This window comes from Salvelinus alpinus, chromosome 28 (genome assembly GCF_045679555.1).
Source record: "Salvelinus alpinus chromosome 28, SLU_Salpinus.1, whole genome shotgun sequence".
NCBI classification, from domain to species: domain Eukaryota; kingdom Metazoa; phylum Chordata; class Actinopteri; order Salmoniformes; family Salmonidae; genus Salvelinus; species Salvelinus alpinus.
This window is the reverse complement of record NC_092113.1, coordinates 34,468,994-34,485,871: the sequence shown is the minus strand read 5'-3', so window position 1 is coordinate 34,485,871 and position 16,878 is coordinate 34,468,994. Positions and strand designations below refer to the sequence as shown.

Sequence of the window (16,878 nt, the reverse complement as noted above, 5' to 3'; positions counted from 1 at the left end):
TTCTCTCCTGCAAGCTACTCGCCAGAAAGCCCCTAGCTTACGTAGGAAGCGCAGTTGTTCTCGCGAGATTCAAATCTACCCAGCTCGCTAGTGCAAGATGGAGAAGTGAAATTTACACGCATCAAAGGTAAGCAACTATATGCATATCTTCGTTAACATTGGGCTCTAGTATTATTAATTTTTGAAGTTAGGAGTCTTTAAAATCTGTTCATATTGGTTTGATAGTGCTAAGCAGGGGTCTGAAATGCGCGTCGTTTTAGGCTAAAATTCGGACATTCTGCTGTGTGAACCGCCATTATTAATTTAGCCATGGACCATGCATACATAGTCCCACCAGAGTTTTCTCTTTGGTCCCACTGAGTGAAAAACCACTGTGGCAAAGATAATTTAAATAAACTCTGTCGTTGTGGTGCGCTATACACGCGCTACAAACACACTGCAGCTTGCGTGTTTTGTGAAAAGCTAGCTAACCTAGTTTGCTATGTTTCCTGCATTTTGTGTAGGGTAAAGGCATTTTGCAAGAGGCAGATGCCCTTTGCTTTGAGATTTACAATGAGTTAGTCGATTAACCATGTAAACACGAACCTCAGCGGCAGAGAATCAGATATACCGTTACGACTAACTACTACTAGTCGAGATTGCGGATGAAAGTTTAGCAGAAAACCGAGACCAATGTAAAGAGGCTAGCGAGTTACTAGGCTAGCTAGCGCTGGACATCACATTATGCCGGTATTTTGATTGACAGGTCGTTTGTTTTATGAGGAGATCCTAGAAATGGTATTCAGAATGGAGCAAAACTGCCAGCACACATTCAGTTATTACTAGTAAGTAGATTTGAAATAAAATCATATATTGTTGACTGTGTGAATAGTCAGTAACATTTGAGTTGTTCATATTTGATCATTAATAAGTCCAGTCTTTTTTACATTTCTCATGAGTCTTTAGATTGAGATTTCATCCAATTTCACAAACTGCCTTACAATATTCCATTTGCTTTTACATTTCGTTTTTTTAACCTGTATTTAACTAGGCAAGTCACTTACTTACAATGATGCCCTAGGAACAGTGGGTTAACTGCCTTGTTCAGGGGCAGAAAGACATATTTTTACCATGTCAGCTTGGGGATTCGATCTAGCAACCTTTCGGCCCAACGCTCTAACCACTAGACTACCTGCTGCCCCATCTATGACAGTTCCCTCATACCCTTCAGCTTCATTTGAATAGGTAGGCCAACCATTGTCTTAGTTGTTTTTTGTTCAGCTATAGGTTTGGAATGTCCCCTCCGGAGCCCAGCTGTCTAAAAAAATAAAACATTTCGCTCAATAGATGTGCTTGTTTTTAGGCTTTCAGATTGTTTTAGAAGACCAGACAAAACTATGCTAAGGAGGAGGAAATGATGGTGGCACTAGTGAACCAAAGCAGTTTCTGGTATGTACCAACTACTGGTAGTATTGTAAACTACTATAATTTACAATAAGTATTCATCTCTTCTAACAAAGTTGTCGTTCTTCTGTCATCATTTTATTATGCTATTTATCTAACTAAAATAATTAGGAGATGAACTTGAGAATATTGTATACTTACAACGTGTTTCATTTGACTTTGAATTGTAGCTAAAAGCATTTTGGCCATCAGAAATCCATTTGAATAGCAATGCAGTCTAATTGATGTCAGACAAACAGCAGCAGATCGAGATTCTTCCAGTGATTTGCTTTTATGTATTCCACTGTCTTCGAGAGACCATTGTTTGCCTTCTGACATCCTTCTGTCACATAGTGTGGTTATCCTTCTTGCTGCTCTAAGGAGGCTTTCACACAAAATTGGTTTGGAGTTAATTTACCCCTTTTAGTTCGGTTAGTGTTCACAACAGTCGAAACTATCTGCACTCCGAAGCGCACTAAACAACGCACCATGGTTCTCTCAAAAAGGGTGGTCTCAGTCCGATTCCATTTGTACCGTGATGCGGTTCGCGCCAGGTAGGAACGCAGTCTGGACTAAACACAGGAAAGTAGCCAGAGACGAGCTATATTATTGGTTGTTTGACTGCGATCATTTGATGAAATGCATACATCATCATCATTTCATATCCCGGGGATATAGGCTACTGAATATAGCCTTTTCACCTCACAATTAGAGCAGCTATTATGCTATTTCCTGTTATTCTTGGAAGGCCAAATTAATATGAATATTGGGATGCAAGTGATGCTTAATTTCATGATAATCATAAATGGATTTAACGTGAGCATTTTGTGCTAAATAAAGTAATTACTAGCATGAACACATGATTTTGTTTAGGCCTTTTAGTTTGTTTGACATTTGGCAATGTGAAACCAACCGGACCAAATTGTGGGGAAAACATACAATGTAACAAATAATCTAACTCTGATTTGAACTATAGCTCAGAATTATGTGTGAAAACACCCTATGGTTGAGGCCAGACTGTACGTGGAGAATGGACAACATTAGAATGGATGTATTTTGGTCAGTGTGTGACGTATAAAATGCCCTCTTTACTAATTGGCTGAAGGGGGGGCAATACATTCTTGGCCAATACTAATAATTGGCCAAGAATGCATATAGAGGAAACCACTGAAATTGTAAGGATATGTACCGATCATCTCAGCTGCGGCTCCCATTGTGAAAGCATTTGAAATCACGAATACAGATCAAATTAACGGGCTAGTCTGGCCTCACCTTAATGCTGCAATTGCTTTGGCAAATAGACCCAACAGTTAATTGCGTTCATCTAATACATTTTACTAGATTGGAGATGTATACATAGACAGACAGGATTTCCTGTCAAAATGCCAAAAGTATGTTTGCTCACCTGCTTGCTAAATGATAGTGGAGACGAGTTCTGACTACGTTGGTACCTTCAGCTTATTCACAGCTTATTCAGAGGATAATATTACCCTAGTTACAGGGTGGATGGATGGTGACTTGTGTTAATAGAAGATCTATAGATACAACTCTTATGATAAAGACAATATATGCACAATTTGGTTGCTGAGATTGTGGTTGCTGGATAGGGGCTTAATTAATAAAATGTGTCGGTACTCTATAAAAGGCAATAGGTGGTGTTTTGATTGTTACTGTTTTCAGAAATTAATACTTGATGTGGGGGGGAAAAATCTCCACCCGAAAGTGTTTTTTTTGTACTGAGTAACACACAGGAATTCAAATCCTAAATGTTTCTGCTGTTACAATGGAAAACATTGATATATTTGTATTACCTTTTGTACAGAAACTTGCAGCAGACGTTCATATTTTGTGTGTGAATATGTTTTAGATGGATGCAGAAATAAACGCCTATCACAGGTACTAACTAGCTACGCAAATTTGATTAACTAAAACACCACCAACTCGCTGTCACGTTAGGTCCGTATGGGGGAATGATTCAGCTGGTTATTAAACGTTTCGGCTAGCTAACCAACCAACTGGCTAGCCAGCGCGGTAAGTGAGAGCGTCGTTTTATCCACTTCAAGCATACTATTTTTGGAGGAGGTATGGTAAAACATAAACGACTGATTCGTTCACGTCTGGTCGGGTGTGACTGTTGCCAGCTAGCGAGTTGTGTGTACGGGTTGTGTATTTGTGTATTGGTAAGGATGCAGGGCAGGAGAGTACGGGCTTCTTGTGAGGCCTACTGCAGCCGGGAGCTAGATTTAACGTCGTGTTAAACGGTTTGAGGAATGGGGAAAATACTCGCGGTAGCGGCGGTTGAATCTCTCAACTTGTCATTACTAGGCTAGGCTTAGCTTGCTAATTTGCTAGCTAGTTTAGCACACATTTCGTTAGATACGTATTATTTGCTATTGCCTCTTGTATTAGATGTGTGTTGACGTTCTCAGAAGCAATATTGATTGAAGTAGCTAGTTAGCCAGTTCCCCACTGTCACCCAGCTAGCCAACTAGCTGCTAACCTCCTACCCGGACATTTTGGCCAAACGCGAATTTTCTCTTGTTCTTTCGATGAGGTATGCAATACATATTTATGATTACAGTTTAGCTAACTAACCGACTTTTCCCCCCATTAGCCAGTTAGCCGCGTTAGCTAGTGAACTCTCCCGTTTTTAGCTAGCTAGCTAATAATTTCCTTACCGCAGTAGCTAGCTAGCTACAGTAATGTTAGCTACTTCAATCTACAGTAATGTTAGCTAGCTAACAGTTACCTAACTACCATTCGGTTGATGCTGTTTTCGTGTATGCTATTTGATAACGCCAGCTTTGTTTTGGATAGCAACATGCTTGTCTGGTGTTAGACTAGGTTGCTAGCTAGCTAATTTTGTTACGTTGAGTATGACTGCGGTATGTAGAGAACGTTAATGTTAGCTAGATAGCTAACGTTAGTTGGCCATACTCGCCTTCTTGTTAAAAAATGTATAAACTTTGCTAGCTGGCCAATTGCGACGTTCTCAGATATTCTACGGTCTATTGGTGAACATTCATTGTAGTTTGAATGCTTTTAAAGCACTTGCCTTGACAGGTTAGAGACATTAAACTGGTAACGTTTGATGTTTTTGACTAGTTCTGTGCGGGAATCATTCAGCTATTCAGTTGTGTTGTAATGTAGATTAATATAGCTAATATACGATCTCTTGATGAACAAGCTAACTAGTATGAGCAAGGTTTTCAAACGCTTGGAACCAGCTGAGCAAAGCCCCCGAATCCAGTCAGTTGCAAACAGGTTGAGGGTAGCTGGCAACAAGTCTTTCTGATTTGTCTGGGGTTTGTAGTGAACCAAGCCTTAGAGAGATAATGTGAAAATGACCCATGTTTGATAGTATGTTGCTCAGAGATATACTGGTGGAAATGTGCCATGTTTCTCAACAGTGTATTGATTGGAACTGTGTGGATGCGCAACTGTCCTTAGGCCTATACTTTTGAACCCACACTTGGCTGTCTTGCTCAGAAGCTGTGTCCAGACTACTGACTGTTACCTAATTGTATTGGCTACATGATTGGAATCTGCACCACTGAGCAAATAGATTTTCCTAGCTAGGCCCTCCTTGGTTGTTCTGTCTGTCTGTCTGTGTTGGCAGGGGTCGCGTTAAGAGTTCAGATAAATACATTTTCAAACTCGGACCATCCAAAAAAATCTGCATTTTAAACCATTTCACCTGTGTTTTTTATATTCGTTTTTTTAAAACTTCAATAGAGTGCTTAGGAACGTGCAACTATAATTTTCCTTAACAGAAAATACATTATTGCAACACATTCAACATAAAATAGCTTAATTTTCATCAGATGACAAGTAAATGAGCTTGCAATGAAAAATTGCTATATTTCTGTTTATCATAAAAATATTGCAGCCAGCTACATTTCCTAATGTTTTGCTTGAAATTAATCTTGCATTTCAGTAGGCTACACCAAGAAAAGATCCAGAGAAAAGTAGCTTGACATCAGCTGTCTGCTGATAGATCTCATCCGATTGAAGTGCAACTGAAGTGTCAAATTAGTCTGATGCAGAGCAGAAATTACAATAAGAAGCGTTATAGATATGTGTTTACAAAATGCAGCAAGATATTTCTTATGCATTATCTTTTTTTCCTCATGGACAAATGCAGAATTCTGCATTAACATGACCCCTGGTTGGACAAGAGACACCCATTTTTCATGGGAGGAATGTTTTTTTGAGTAGGGTCTAAGTTATGGTTAGACAAGTGTATTTTAAACTTCTCGCTATTCTCTCCCTTACAAGTGTTGAAAGGCTTGTAGGGAAATTAGTGCCTTGACACAGGAGAAAATAATTTTTAGTCTTTCATAATGCCTTTATCTTTATAATGTGAATGACTGTCTTTCTGTTGTTTTAGGCATTGTGAATGAAACATGCTGTTAAGTGGGTATTGCCAAATTACTTAACTGTAAGTGACACTTGTATATTTATTTTCTTCTCAAAAATACCCATTGCATAAGCTCCATTTAATTCTTAAATGAATTAAACTTACCGTCTACTATTTAACTTTTCATTTTTTGTTGCTAGACTAGATGTAAGGCCTAAATTTGCAACTGTACACAACAGCACAATTTCCATGGAAAAACACATGCATTGTTTTTTGTCAGTCTGAATGTTAATCTATTATGTTCTGCATTCCAACAGGCGCATCAGATAGAAGCTATTGACAATGAAGGTTGACAGAAGCAAGTTAAAGAAAACCCCCACTGAAGCTGTGAGTATGCATCTCAATGTTGTCTCTGTCTGTAGTCCCTGTTGGACCCGGGCCTGCACTCTACGTCCTTTACAGTCTCCCCCTCCTCTCTCTCCCTCCTCTCTTGCCCTCTCTTCCTCACAGCCTGCGGACTGCAGGACGCTCATAGAGAAGCTTAAGGGATGCCGCGACGAGCAACTGCTGTTGGAGCTGCAGCACATCAAGACCTGGAATATTGGCAAGGTGAGGCACTTTGCAAATTATTTGTTAATGTCAAACTTCTGGGTGACGTTCATTCTTTGTATTAGATCACAATTTCATTCATAGGCGGTACTTTACCTGATCAGGTAAATGTATAGGAATGTTTCAGGTTTCTCTGAACCGTTGTAAGCGTCCTCGATTTAATATTATGCGTTTTAGTCCAGGACCAGGCTTAAGCTGGGTCTGGGAAACAAGCACTGTATTACACTGACATGTCCCTGAATTGGCGTCACCAGGGACATATCCTCGTTCACCTGGGCTGTAGAACAAACCATCCTCTGACATGTAACAGCTATATTCATGGCCTTTCTATCTGTAAAGTTCCACAACGTTTGTCTGCTGAACGTGGCCCAGGTGTTGATGCTCAATCAGCAGAATGTTAGCTCTATCTAAAGTGATTTCCTGAGTCCTCACCTGCCCCTTTCCTCTCCAGTGTGAGCTGTACCACTGGGTGGACCTGCTGGACCGTTTCGATGGGATCCTGTGTGACGCGGGCCAGACGGTGGAGAACATGTCCTGGCTGCTGGTGTGTGACCGGCCGGACAACGGGCAGCTCAAAGCCCTGCTGCTGGCCGTGCTCAACTTCACCGCCCTGCTCATCGAGTACAGCTTCTCCAGGCACCTTTACAGCTCTATAGAGGTAGGAGTAGGACCACACTCCAGTTGACACAATAACCAGGGACAGTAGTACCACTCTCCAGTTGACACAATGACCAGGGACAGTAGGACCACTCTCCAGTTGACACAATGACCAGGGACAGTAGGACCACTCTCCAGTTGACACAATGACCAGGGTCATGTTCAGTAGAGCATATTGAATATTAAACTGTGGACCACTTCATGTTCAGGCTGCCTCCCCTTTTCACTTCCTTTAATAATTTTCTCCCTTCTGACACAACCCATTTGTTCACAATGATGTGGTTTCCTCTTCTGTTGTGTGGGGGAAGTGGGCCTCCCTGCTTAGCTCTGTTGGGACCCACCTGCCTAAAATAGTTTGACCTCTTGGTTTAAATTGACAATTTTGCTGCCAGAGATTGTTGCTTTGGGGGTCTTTGTAAAATAATCCAGGAAAGACGTTGCAATAACGTGTCCTGGGTAAAGGTTAAATTAATAAACTGTGTCTTCCTCTCTGGGTGATGCACCTGTCACAAACCTAGGTGGAATGAACCAAACAGTCTTTCACTTTCTCTCCTCACAGCACTTGACCACCCTGTTAGCGTCATGTGACATGCAGGTGGTGCTGTCTGTGCTGAACCTCCTGTACGTGTTCAGTAAACGCTCCAACTACATCACCAGACTGGGCTCTGACAAGAGGACCCCTCTGCTGGCACGCCTCCAACATCTGGCTGAGGTACCGTGCAGGTGGCAGAATGAGAACATGTTATCAGATATCCTGATGAAGACATGCTTGTTGATGCTTTTTTCTGCATGTCCATGTTAAACCGTCTAAACTTTGATAATGAGTGACATAGCCGTTTGTTTTTGGCTTTCAGTCTTACAGGTTTTCAACATGCAAGCCACAGCTTATTTTGATGTTAGCACTTGGTGTTGTATTTCAAAACCAACTGGCCAACCGTATAGAGCAGTAGAGTACAAATGATTATCTGTTAATGTATTTGCCTTGATATTTAGCCTAGGTAAGGAAGTGATTTGGATAGGTGGTCTGATGTGTGACGTTATCCCTGTAGAGTTGGGGAGGGAAGGAGAATGGCTTCGGTCTGGCCGAGTGCTGCAGGGACCTGCCTATGACGGTGAGGCTGAACCTTTATCATTGTCACAATCTGTAAAGGCTTGCTGTCTCCAGACAATCAGCTCATTTGCTTTGTAATGATTACATTTCCCATTATGACTGTCAAATGATACTGATGATGTTCGTTTCCATCACCCCCCCACGACTCACCTATCCTCTGTTTGCATCCCTCACCCGTCTTTTTCTCCCTCCTTCCACATCTCTTCTCTTGGCATCCCCCATCACTGTAATGGTGACCTGAGCAGAAGTACCCTCCCAGTGCCACCACACTGCACTTTGAGTTCTATGCTGAACCTGGCCCTGAGGTCAAAGTGGAGAGGAAGGTAAAGACTGACACATTTCCTTGTACTGTACCAGAAAACAAATGTTAATGTGCGACTAATGCATGTCCCTGGTCTTTAGTAAGTCATGTCTTGTTATGAGTGGCTTTATTGACCATTTGTGAACTTTCTCTCTGCCCCGACAGACCAGCAGTAACACATTACACTACATTCACATCGAACAGCTCGACAAGGTAAGGGACAAATGTTGTCTATTTTCTCAGAGCATTTAATGATTTTAACCGAAGACTGAACAAAAGTCAATTGACCTTTTTAATTTGTTTAGAACTTCGCTGCTTTTCTTACATTGATCCTACATTCATATTAAAGAAACCAACGTATCCCCCAGAGGCCAAATTCATAGTTTCCTGATATTCTATGTCTTTCCAGATCTCTGAGAGTCCCAGTGAGATCATGGAGTCACTTACGGTGATGTATAACATCCCTAAAGACAAGCAGACCCTGCTGTTCACACACATCAGACTGGCCCATGGCTTCTCCAACCACAAGAAGAGACTACAGGCCGTGCAGGCCAGGCTCCACGCCATCTCTATACTGGGTAAGATGGAGGGAGGGAGTGTGTGCTACCTCAATATAGTTCAAAAGAGGTTATAATTGATTGGATTTATGTAGAGTTTTTCTAGACTCTCAGACCGTCATTCACCGCCAATGACATGGTGGTTTTCTATGTTCAGTCGGTAATCAGTGCTTATGTCTCTGTGATGTTTACCTGTGTGTCCGTATTGTCTGTCTGATGCATCAAATCCAATTTCCCCTCCGGGGATCAATGCAGTCAATTCTTTTAATCCATTACATGTCGATCAGTCTTTGAAATGAGTTTGCGTGGTAGCCAATTGTATTGTGGGGTTCTTTCCCTCCACAGTGTACTCCAATGCACTCCAGGAGTCGGCCAACAGTATTCTCTACAACGGCTTGATAGAGGAGCTGGTAGATGTGCTACAGATTACAGACAAACAGCTTGTGGTAAGAAATTACTTTCTTTCTCCTTTCCCCTCTGTCTATCCTGCTGTCCTCAGCCCCTAATGGGTTGGTGGGTCTGTGTCACATACCAATAGTAGGTGTGAAATTGGAGCCAATATTGTGACTGCAATCATGTCATATTATAGACCAGTATCAGATGTCACTGGATTGTAGTTAATGTAACTAATACAAGACAATGATCATTACAATATGATTACAATGTGGTTTGTGGTCAGATTTGACAATACAATCATGATTGTCTTGGCATTGTATATGTCCCTAAAGAGTTTCCACGGTCATGGACAATCCTGGAAATAATGATATCTTGAAAGTCCAGGAAAACATACCTTTTGGCCTATATGTAATCCTCTATGCAGTTCTATAGTTTCATGAATACCCTGTCTCTTTCCTCAGGACATAAAGGCAGCGTCTTTACGCACCTTAACATCCATAGTGCACCTGGAAAGGACGCCCAAGCTGTCCAACATCATCGACTGCACCGGCACAGCCTCCTACCACGGCTTCCTGCCTGTGCTGGTGCGCAACTGCATACAGGCCATGATCGGTGAGTGGTCTATCGATTTGAACTTGGACTGGTTTTGATGCCTGTCCCATGAGAACACAAGCCTTTACATTTTAGCCATTTATCAGACACTCTTATCCAGAGCCACTTAGTTAGATAGGTGCAAACAATGGAGTAACACAACTTCAGAGTTGGTGTTATGGTCGGATATGACTGTTGTACTAAGCTCTGAAAAGAAACTCTCAAGAACTTTTCTTCAAGACAAGATTGGTATTTTGGTCTCCCGTCACTATGCCTGTCTGTGTGACTGAGTAGAATCCAGTGGATGCTGATGGACCCAGCTCTAGGAAACAAGGCTGCCTAAACAAATGGGCAACTGCACCGAAAGTACCTACAACAAAAATAATTGATTGAAGTGACCGTTGAACAGAGGTCAATATCCCTGACTGTGCCTCTAACCTGCGGTGGGTGTTTGTCTCCTCAGACCCTCTAATGGAGCCGTACCCGCACCAGTTTGCCACTGCTTTGTTCTCCTTCCTCTACCACCTGGCCAGCTACGACGCTGGGGGGGAGGCCCTGGTCTCCTGTGGGATGATGGAAGCCCTTCTCAAGGTAAAGAAACACACTGTCACCTCTGACCTGGCATCTACTCACCCTTTTTTATTCTGCTGAGCTGGCCTGGTTTCACTATGTACGTATGCTGCGCAGGTGTCTGACAATTTGAAGATCTGTTGATCGCCCACAGAGTCTGTGTATGTCCAGTCCAGCATACTCACTTGCTCTGCATAAAGGCTGAACAGACCTAAATATATCCTTCCTGCTTATGGTCCCCATAGGTACGCCAATTAAGCCCCCTTTTACACTAAAAGGCTCCATGTAGAGGAGCTTAATTGTTTTCCAAGACAAGAATAGGCTTGGTCTGGGAGTCTGGTCCATAGTGTTTGTATGTGCACAGTCTCAGCTCCCTCTCCCCTCCTTTAATCCCTTCCTCTGTAGGTGATCAAGTTCCTGGGGGACGAGCAGGACCAGATCACGTTTGTCACGCGTGCAGTTCGAGTGGTGGACCTCATCACCAACCTGGACATGGCAGCCTTCCAGTCACATACCGGCCTTACCATCTTCATCAGCAGGCTGGAGGTAGGGTCCTTTACACACACACACATACCCCTAACACACCTACCATTCTAGATGCAGGGCAGGCTCCTCTGCCTATCTCTGTTGCCCCAAGCCAAAACGCTTTTATTAGGTTAAATTGACATGTTGGTGCCAGAGGTCTTGGAAGTTGCTTTTGGGGGCCTTTGTGACCCACCTTGGAAATAATAAATGTGTTGCATAAATAACCTGAGTGGGTGACGACGCACCTCACTGCCTGGGACCTGACGCAGCACTCTAGGGGCTCTGTACTCTGCTCAGAGTCTCTGCTGGAACAACCACGTGCCAAAGTCCTGTACTCTTTCCCTATCTCTCCCTCATTGTTCTTTCTTTTCCTCCCTCCCTCCCCCTCTTTCACTCCCTGTCTCTCTGTGCAGCATGAGGTGGACCTGTCTAGAAAAGAGTGTCCTTTTGTCATCAAGCCAAAGATCCAGAGACCCAACTCTACCGTGGAATCTGAGGACATGGACACGGACGTGGATGGCCAGTCAGAAAGCTGTAGGCTCCTTTTTATTTTCTATTGTTGTCAATCTGCGGTTCCATACATTGGGCTATAGGCCTACATTTAGTTGAAGAGACCATATGAATTGATCAACATGGTTATAAGGTGTTAGTCTAAAAATGATACCATGTTTTGGTCAGTCAATATAGATCCATTTGATTGACTTTTGTTGAGGGTTAAACGGTATGTGGAGGTACTGTCCAGTAATTGTTCTATAATAGTTAGCTAGCTATGTGTTGTTACGGTCATTACCAACAAACTAATCAATTCCCAAAACTAGAATGTAAGAATTTAAATGGCCTCCATTTTCCCATGTTTTCCTTGCCTTTTGTTATGGGTGATTAATATAGATCCAGTGTTGGCTGTTGTGGTATGGCTATTGTGTTGTAGTGGTATGGCTGTGGCTGTGGTCTTATGGCGTTGTGGTGGTGTTATACTTGAGATTGCGTCCAAGATGTCCGACTGTTGTTTAAGGTAATCTACTCAGGTTCGCGGAAAGCAGATTCATGGACTCTATCGTGCTTAAATCTGGTTTATATGGACCAACATGACATGCGCACAGGGAGGAGTGATGACGTCATCCAAAAACATGGCAGACACTGGATGAATATAAACTCAGCAAAAAAAGAAACGTCCCTTTTTCAGGACCCTGTCTTTCAAAGATAATTTGTAAAAATCCAAATAACTTCACAGATCTTCATTGTAAAGGGTTTAAACACTGTTTCCCATGCTTGTTCAACGAACCATAAACAATTAATGAACATGCACCTGTGGAACAGTTGTTAAGACACTAACAGCTTACAGATGGTAGGCAATTAAGGTCACAGTTATGAAAACTTAGGACACTAAAGAGGCCTTTCTACTGACTATGAAAAACACCAAAAGAAAGATGCCCAGGGTCCCTGCTCATCTGTGTGAACGTGCGTTAGGCATGCTGCAAGGAGGCATGAGGACTGCAGATGTGGCCAGGGCAATAAATTGCAATGTCCGTACTGTGAGACGCCTAAGAAAGCGCTACAGGGAGACAGGACGGACAGCTGATCGTCCTCGCAGTGGCAGGCCACGTGTAACAACACCTGCACAGGATCGGTACATCCGAACATCACACCTGAGGGACAGGTACAGGATGGCAACAACAACTGCCCGAGTTACACCAGGAACGCACAATCCCTCCATCATTGCTCAGACTGTCCGCAATAGGCTGAGAGAGGCTGGACTGAGGGCTTGTAGGCCTGTTGTAAGGCAGGTCCTCACCAGACATCACCGGCAACAACGTCGCCTATGAGCACAAACCCACTATCGCTGGACCAGACAGGACTGTCAAAAAGTGCTTTTCACTGACGAGTCATGGTTTTGTCTCACCAGGGGTGATGGTCGATATTCAAGTTTATCGTCGAAGGAATGAGCGTTACACCGAGTCCTGTACTCTGGAGCAGGATCGATTTGGAGGTGGAGGGTCCGTCATGGTCTGGGGCGGTGTCACAGCATCATCGGACTGAGCTTGTTGTCATTGCAGGCAATCTCAACGCTGTGCGTTACAGGGAAGACATCTTCCTCCCTCATGTGGTACCCTTCCTGCAGGCTCATCCTGACATGATCCTCCAGCATGACAATGCCACCAGCCATACTGCTCGTTCTGTGTGTGATTTCCTGCAAGACAGGAATGTCAGTGTTCTGCCATGGACCGCGAAGAGCCCAGATCTCAATCCCATTGAGCATGTCTGGGACCTGTTAGATCGGAGGGTGAGGGCTAGGGCCATTCCCCCCAGAAATGTCCGGGAACTTGCAGGTGCCTTGGTGGAAGAGTGGGGTAACATCTCACAACAAGAGCTGGCAAATCTGGTGCAGTCCATGAGGAGGAGATGCACTGCAGTACTTAATGCAGTGGATGGCCGCAGCGGATACTGACTGTTACTTTTGATTTTGACCCCCCCCCTTTGTTCAGGGACACATTCAATTTCTGTTAGTCACATGTCTGTGGAACTTGTTCAGTTTATGTCTGTTGTTGAATCTTGTTATGTTCATAGAAATATTTACACGTGCCGTTTGCAGAAAATAAACGCAGTTGACAGTGAGGACGTTTCTTTTTTTGTTTATAATGTTAACATCTTCGGCTGTCAGTGCTGAATAATTTTTAAAAATCGGCCTCAGTGACAATTATTGGAGTCATTTAATGGATGTTTTGTGCACAAAGGTGATGACTAATGTGTCTTTTTAGTAATTTTTCTCTGACTTCTCTGTGGCCATCTATGGAAATGGTCTTTCTGGGCCGTGCGTCAGTTAAATATAAGGATGTAGATTTGACCAGTCATGCTTATCGGTCTATAGGTTCATTTGCATAATTTTGTGGAATTATGGTCATGCATGTTATCACGCCCACAGCATACATGAATATCCTATCACCTATCAGACAGAGACAGAGTAAAAAGTGCTTTTGTAAGCCCAGTCATTGCGCAACCTATAACAATTCTAAATGCAATCGCCTTTGATGGCCACGATTGGAAAAGGAAAAATATTTCTCAATCTCAACTCGTAATTAAAGTGCGCCTCCCATTTGCCATTCGAGTACATAGGCTATAGTCAACGGTAGGCAGGCTATCGGCACATCACCCACCACTTTGCAATGTGAGCTTGAGGCAGGAATTATCTGAAAGCTTTACTTCAAATAATGACACAGGTCAACCAGCATTTCTCTCCTGTTCTGTTGGTTATCATATCAACTTTCTTTCGCTGTCCAGAAGCCAAGGGCACAATCCTAGTCATGTTAGCAACCAATCCTAGTCATGTTAGCAACCAATCCAAGTCCACCTCTGTCACATCTGCTCGCATTAGGTTTTGAAAAAAAAAAAATTCTCCAGGGAATTGTGTTGTTTGATTGACTTAGCTGCTTCATTACCGAAGTTACGTGTTCAATTATAGGCTATAGCATTTTGACTGGGTTATTTTGACTGTAAGACGATTGGCTTGCTATCGTTACATGTTTTCAATAAGCTCTTGAAGAAAAATGTCCGGTCTTTCTATGCATAGTATCATCGAGGGAGAGGAGAACTGAGAGCTTTCACTCACCAAAATCTGTCCAAAACAAGCCCAATGTGTTTCTATGTCGCCTGCCTTCCAGCCTTGGGATGACTACCATTGCTAGGGCGGGGAGAAATAAGAATCTCATTATATACAGATCTCTGATAGTATTTTCTGTTGGTCACATCATTTTACTGTTTATGCATTTTTTTTTACAGTTTGTTAACCGGTTAATGAGGGTCAGTTGGTTGACAGCAAAATTGACTGCAATGTACATCCCTATGCAGTACCAAGGCAAAATTGTAGAAGCAGTTGAAACCATGCTTCTAGACTGGAACCCTGACCCCTCGGGTGTTATGGCTGTTTTGTGTTGGCTGTTTTGTGGTGGATGTTTGCTGTGTCTTGGTGACTGTTGGCTGTGTTGTGGAGGTGGTGTGGATGTTGGCTGTGCCTTGGTGACTGTTGGCTGTGCCTTGGTGACTGTTGGCTGTGTCTTGGTGACTGTTGGCTGTGTTTTGGCAGCGGCGGGGTGGTGGTGGTGTGGCTGTTGGCTGTGTTGTTGTGGTTGCTAAAACTGTCCTCTTAACAGTGTCAGAAGAGAGGATGGAGAGCAGCCCTGGTCCCTCAACGTCCTCTGGCTCCAGACCTGAGACAGACCACCGAGCGCAGAGCAGCACTGCCAGCACGCCCCGCACAGGTACACACTCACATAGCAACGCACATAAACAAACATTCTCAGCTTTGACTATCACACGCTCAGTCAAACACACACACACGGGCGCTCACACTCCTATGTGTTCCATCTCTCATGTGTCATCTCCCTCCAGGCCTGCAGTGTATTCCCCAGAGAGCAGCTCTGCTGAAGTCAATGCTAAACTTCTTGAAGAAAGCCATCCAGGACCCTGCCTTCTCTGATGGCATCCGTCACGGTGAGTAAGCTATGATAACCACACTCTAAAAAGCATGATCAATGGAGATACGCTAGACTTAAGCTATCTGAGGGGAACTGGTCCTATATGATCTGATGGGTTAAGGTTGTAATGCTTATAATAGGTACTGGGGCTTCAACAAAACACGATGGAAAAGTGTTGAATGAATTCCCCCTGGACGTAGCCTGACTAACCTCTTGGTCTCTGTATGGCCTCTCTTCTCCAGTCATGGACGGGTCTTTGCCTACCTCACTCAAGCACATCATCAGTAATGCAGAGTACTATGGACCTTCTCTTTTCCTACTGGGTGAGTACTCGAGTCACACAACATGCTTCAGAGGAATCTACCATGACATGCATTATAATGTGTAGTATGTTTACTAATATCACTTGATCATTGAGAAAGTTCTGCGAAATCCATGAAAGCATACATTATGCCATGTTTGTAAGAGTCCGTTTTTTTCCCTCTGACTTTAAACATATTTCTCTCGTTTCCCTCCCTCCCTCCCCCTTCCACAGCGACGGAGGTGGTAACAGTGTTTGTGTTCCAGGAGCCGTCTCTGCTCTCCTCCCTGCAGGATAACGGCTTGACTGATGTCATGCTGCATGCCCTGCTAATCAAAGACGTGAGTCCCACAGCACTCCATCCCCTCTCGGCTCACCCTGCATTCAGACCACTCCATAGTTGTCAATGCAGGTTGGCTTTGATAAGTGCGAGGGAAAGTATATCGTTGGTGTCTGAATGCGGGGTCACTCTTTCTCTCTCTTTCTTCTAAATCTTTTCTCTACCTCTTCAGTCGTTCTGCGGAACCCCCCCCTCATTTCTCTCTCTGCTCACCCTCTCATCTCCCTCTTGTCCTCTCCTGCACATTTGACATGTTTAAATGTCCCGTTTTCTTTTTCAGCAGGGTCATACATTAACACCGGTGTAGCCAGTGGATGTAGAGCCTACTCTGCCTAGTCTTCATCTTGCCCTCCATCTCCTCTCTGTCACACAGCATTGCATTAAACAGTCATTCTCCCTCCTTGGTTTCACCGCTTCCTTTCCTCCCTCACTCTTTCCAATTGTTTTCCCCCTGCTCCTGATTGCCTTTACGTTTTGGTTCCCTATGCCCTACTCTCACCCTCTCTTCCCCCTACCCTCACCCTCTCTTCCCCCTAACCTCCGTACCCTTCGTACCCTCACCCTCTCTTCCCCTACCCTCTCTTCCCCGTACCCTCACCCTCTCTTCCCCGTACCCTTCGTAACCTCCCTTCCCCCTACCCTCCGTACCCTTCGTACCCACCCTACCCT

The 16,878-nt window shown here is 43.7% G+C and overlaps 1 protein-coding gene across 26 annotated transcripts in view; it reads left to right on the top strand.

The window, feature by feature from the left end:
• Positions 1-16,878, top strand: part of LOC139558019 (E3 ubiquitin-protein ligase HUWE1-like) — a 77,361-nt gene continuing 60,483 nt past the window's right edge. For 15 of the 26 annotated variants that reach the window (XM_071373422.1, XM_071373414.1, XM_071373423.1 and 12 more), the window contains exons 1-20: positions 5-127; positions 1,343-1,428; positions 5,813-5,863; positions 6,100-6,169; positions 6,293-6,391; positions 6,843-7,049; positions 7,608-7,760; positions 8,098-8,160; positions 8,405-8,482; positions 8,626-8,673; positions 8,870-9,038; positions 9,363-9,463; positions 9,875-10,025; positions 10,468-10,595; positions 10,980-11,120; positions 11,513-11,633; positions 15,245-15,352; positions 15,483-15,584; positions 15,811-15,891; positions 16,104-16,210. In XM_071373422.1, the coding sequence (XP_071229523.1) occupies positions 6,125-6,169; positions 6,293-6,391; positions 6,843-7,049; positions 7,608-7,760; positions 8,098-8,160; positions 8,405-8,482; positions 8,626-8,673; positions 8,870-9,038; positions 9,363-9,463; positions 9,875-10,025; positions 10,468-10,595; positions 10,980-11,120; positions 11,513-11,633; positions 15,245-15,352; positions 15,483-15,584; positions 15,811-15,891; positions 16,104-16,210 (1,902 nt within the window). In that variant the 5' untranslated portion in view covers positions 5-127; positions 1,343-1,428; positions 5,813-5,863; positions 6,100-6,124. Of the gene's footprint in view, positions 128-1,342; positions 1,429-3,361; positions 3,454-3,957; positions 3,977-5,812; positions 5,864-6,099; positions 6,170-6,292; positions 6,392-6,842; positions 7,050-7,607; positions 7,761-8,097; positions 8,161-8,404; positions 8,483-8,625; positions 8,674-8,869; positions 9,039-9,362; positions 9,464-9,874; positions 10,026-10,467; positions 10,596-10,979; positions 11,121-11,512; positions 11,634-15,244; positions 15,353-15,482; positions 15,585-15,810; positions 15,892-16,103; positions 16,211-16,878 lie in introns of those variants that run through there. The other 11 variants (XM_071373424.1, XM_071373403.1, XM_071373418.1 and 8 more) reach the window with 7 other exon arrangements.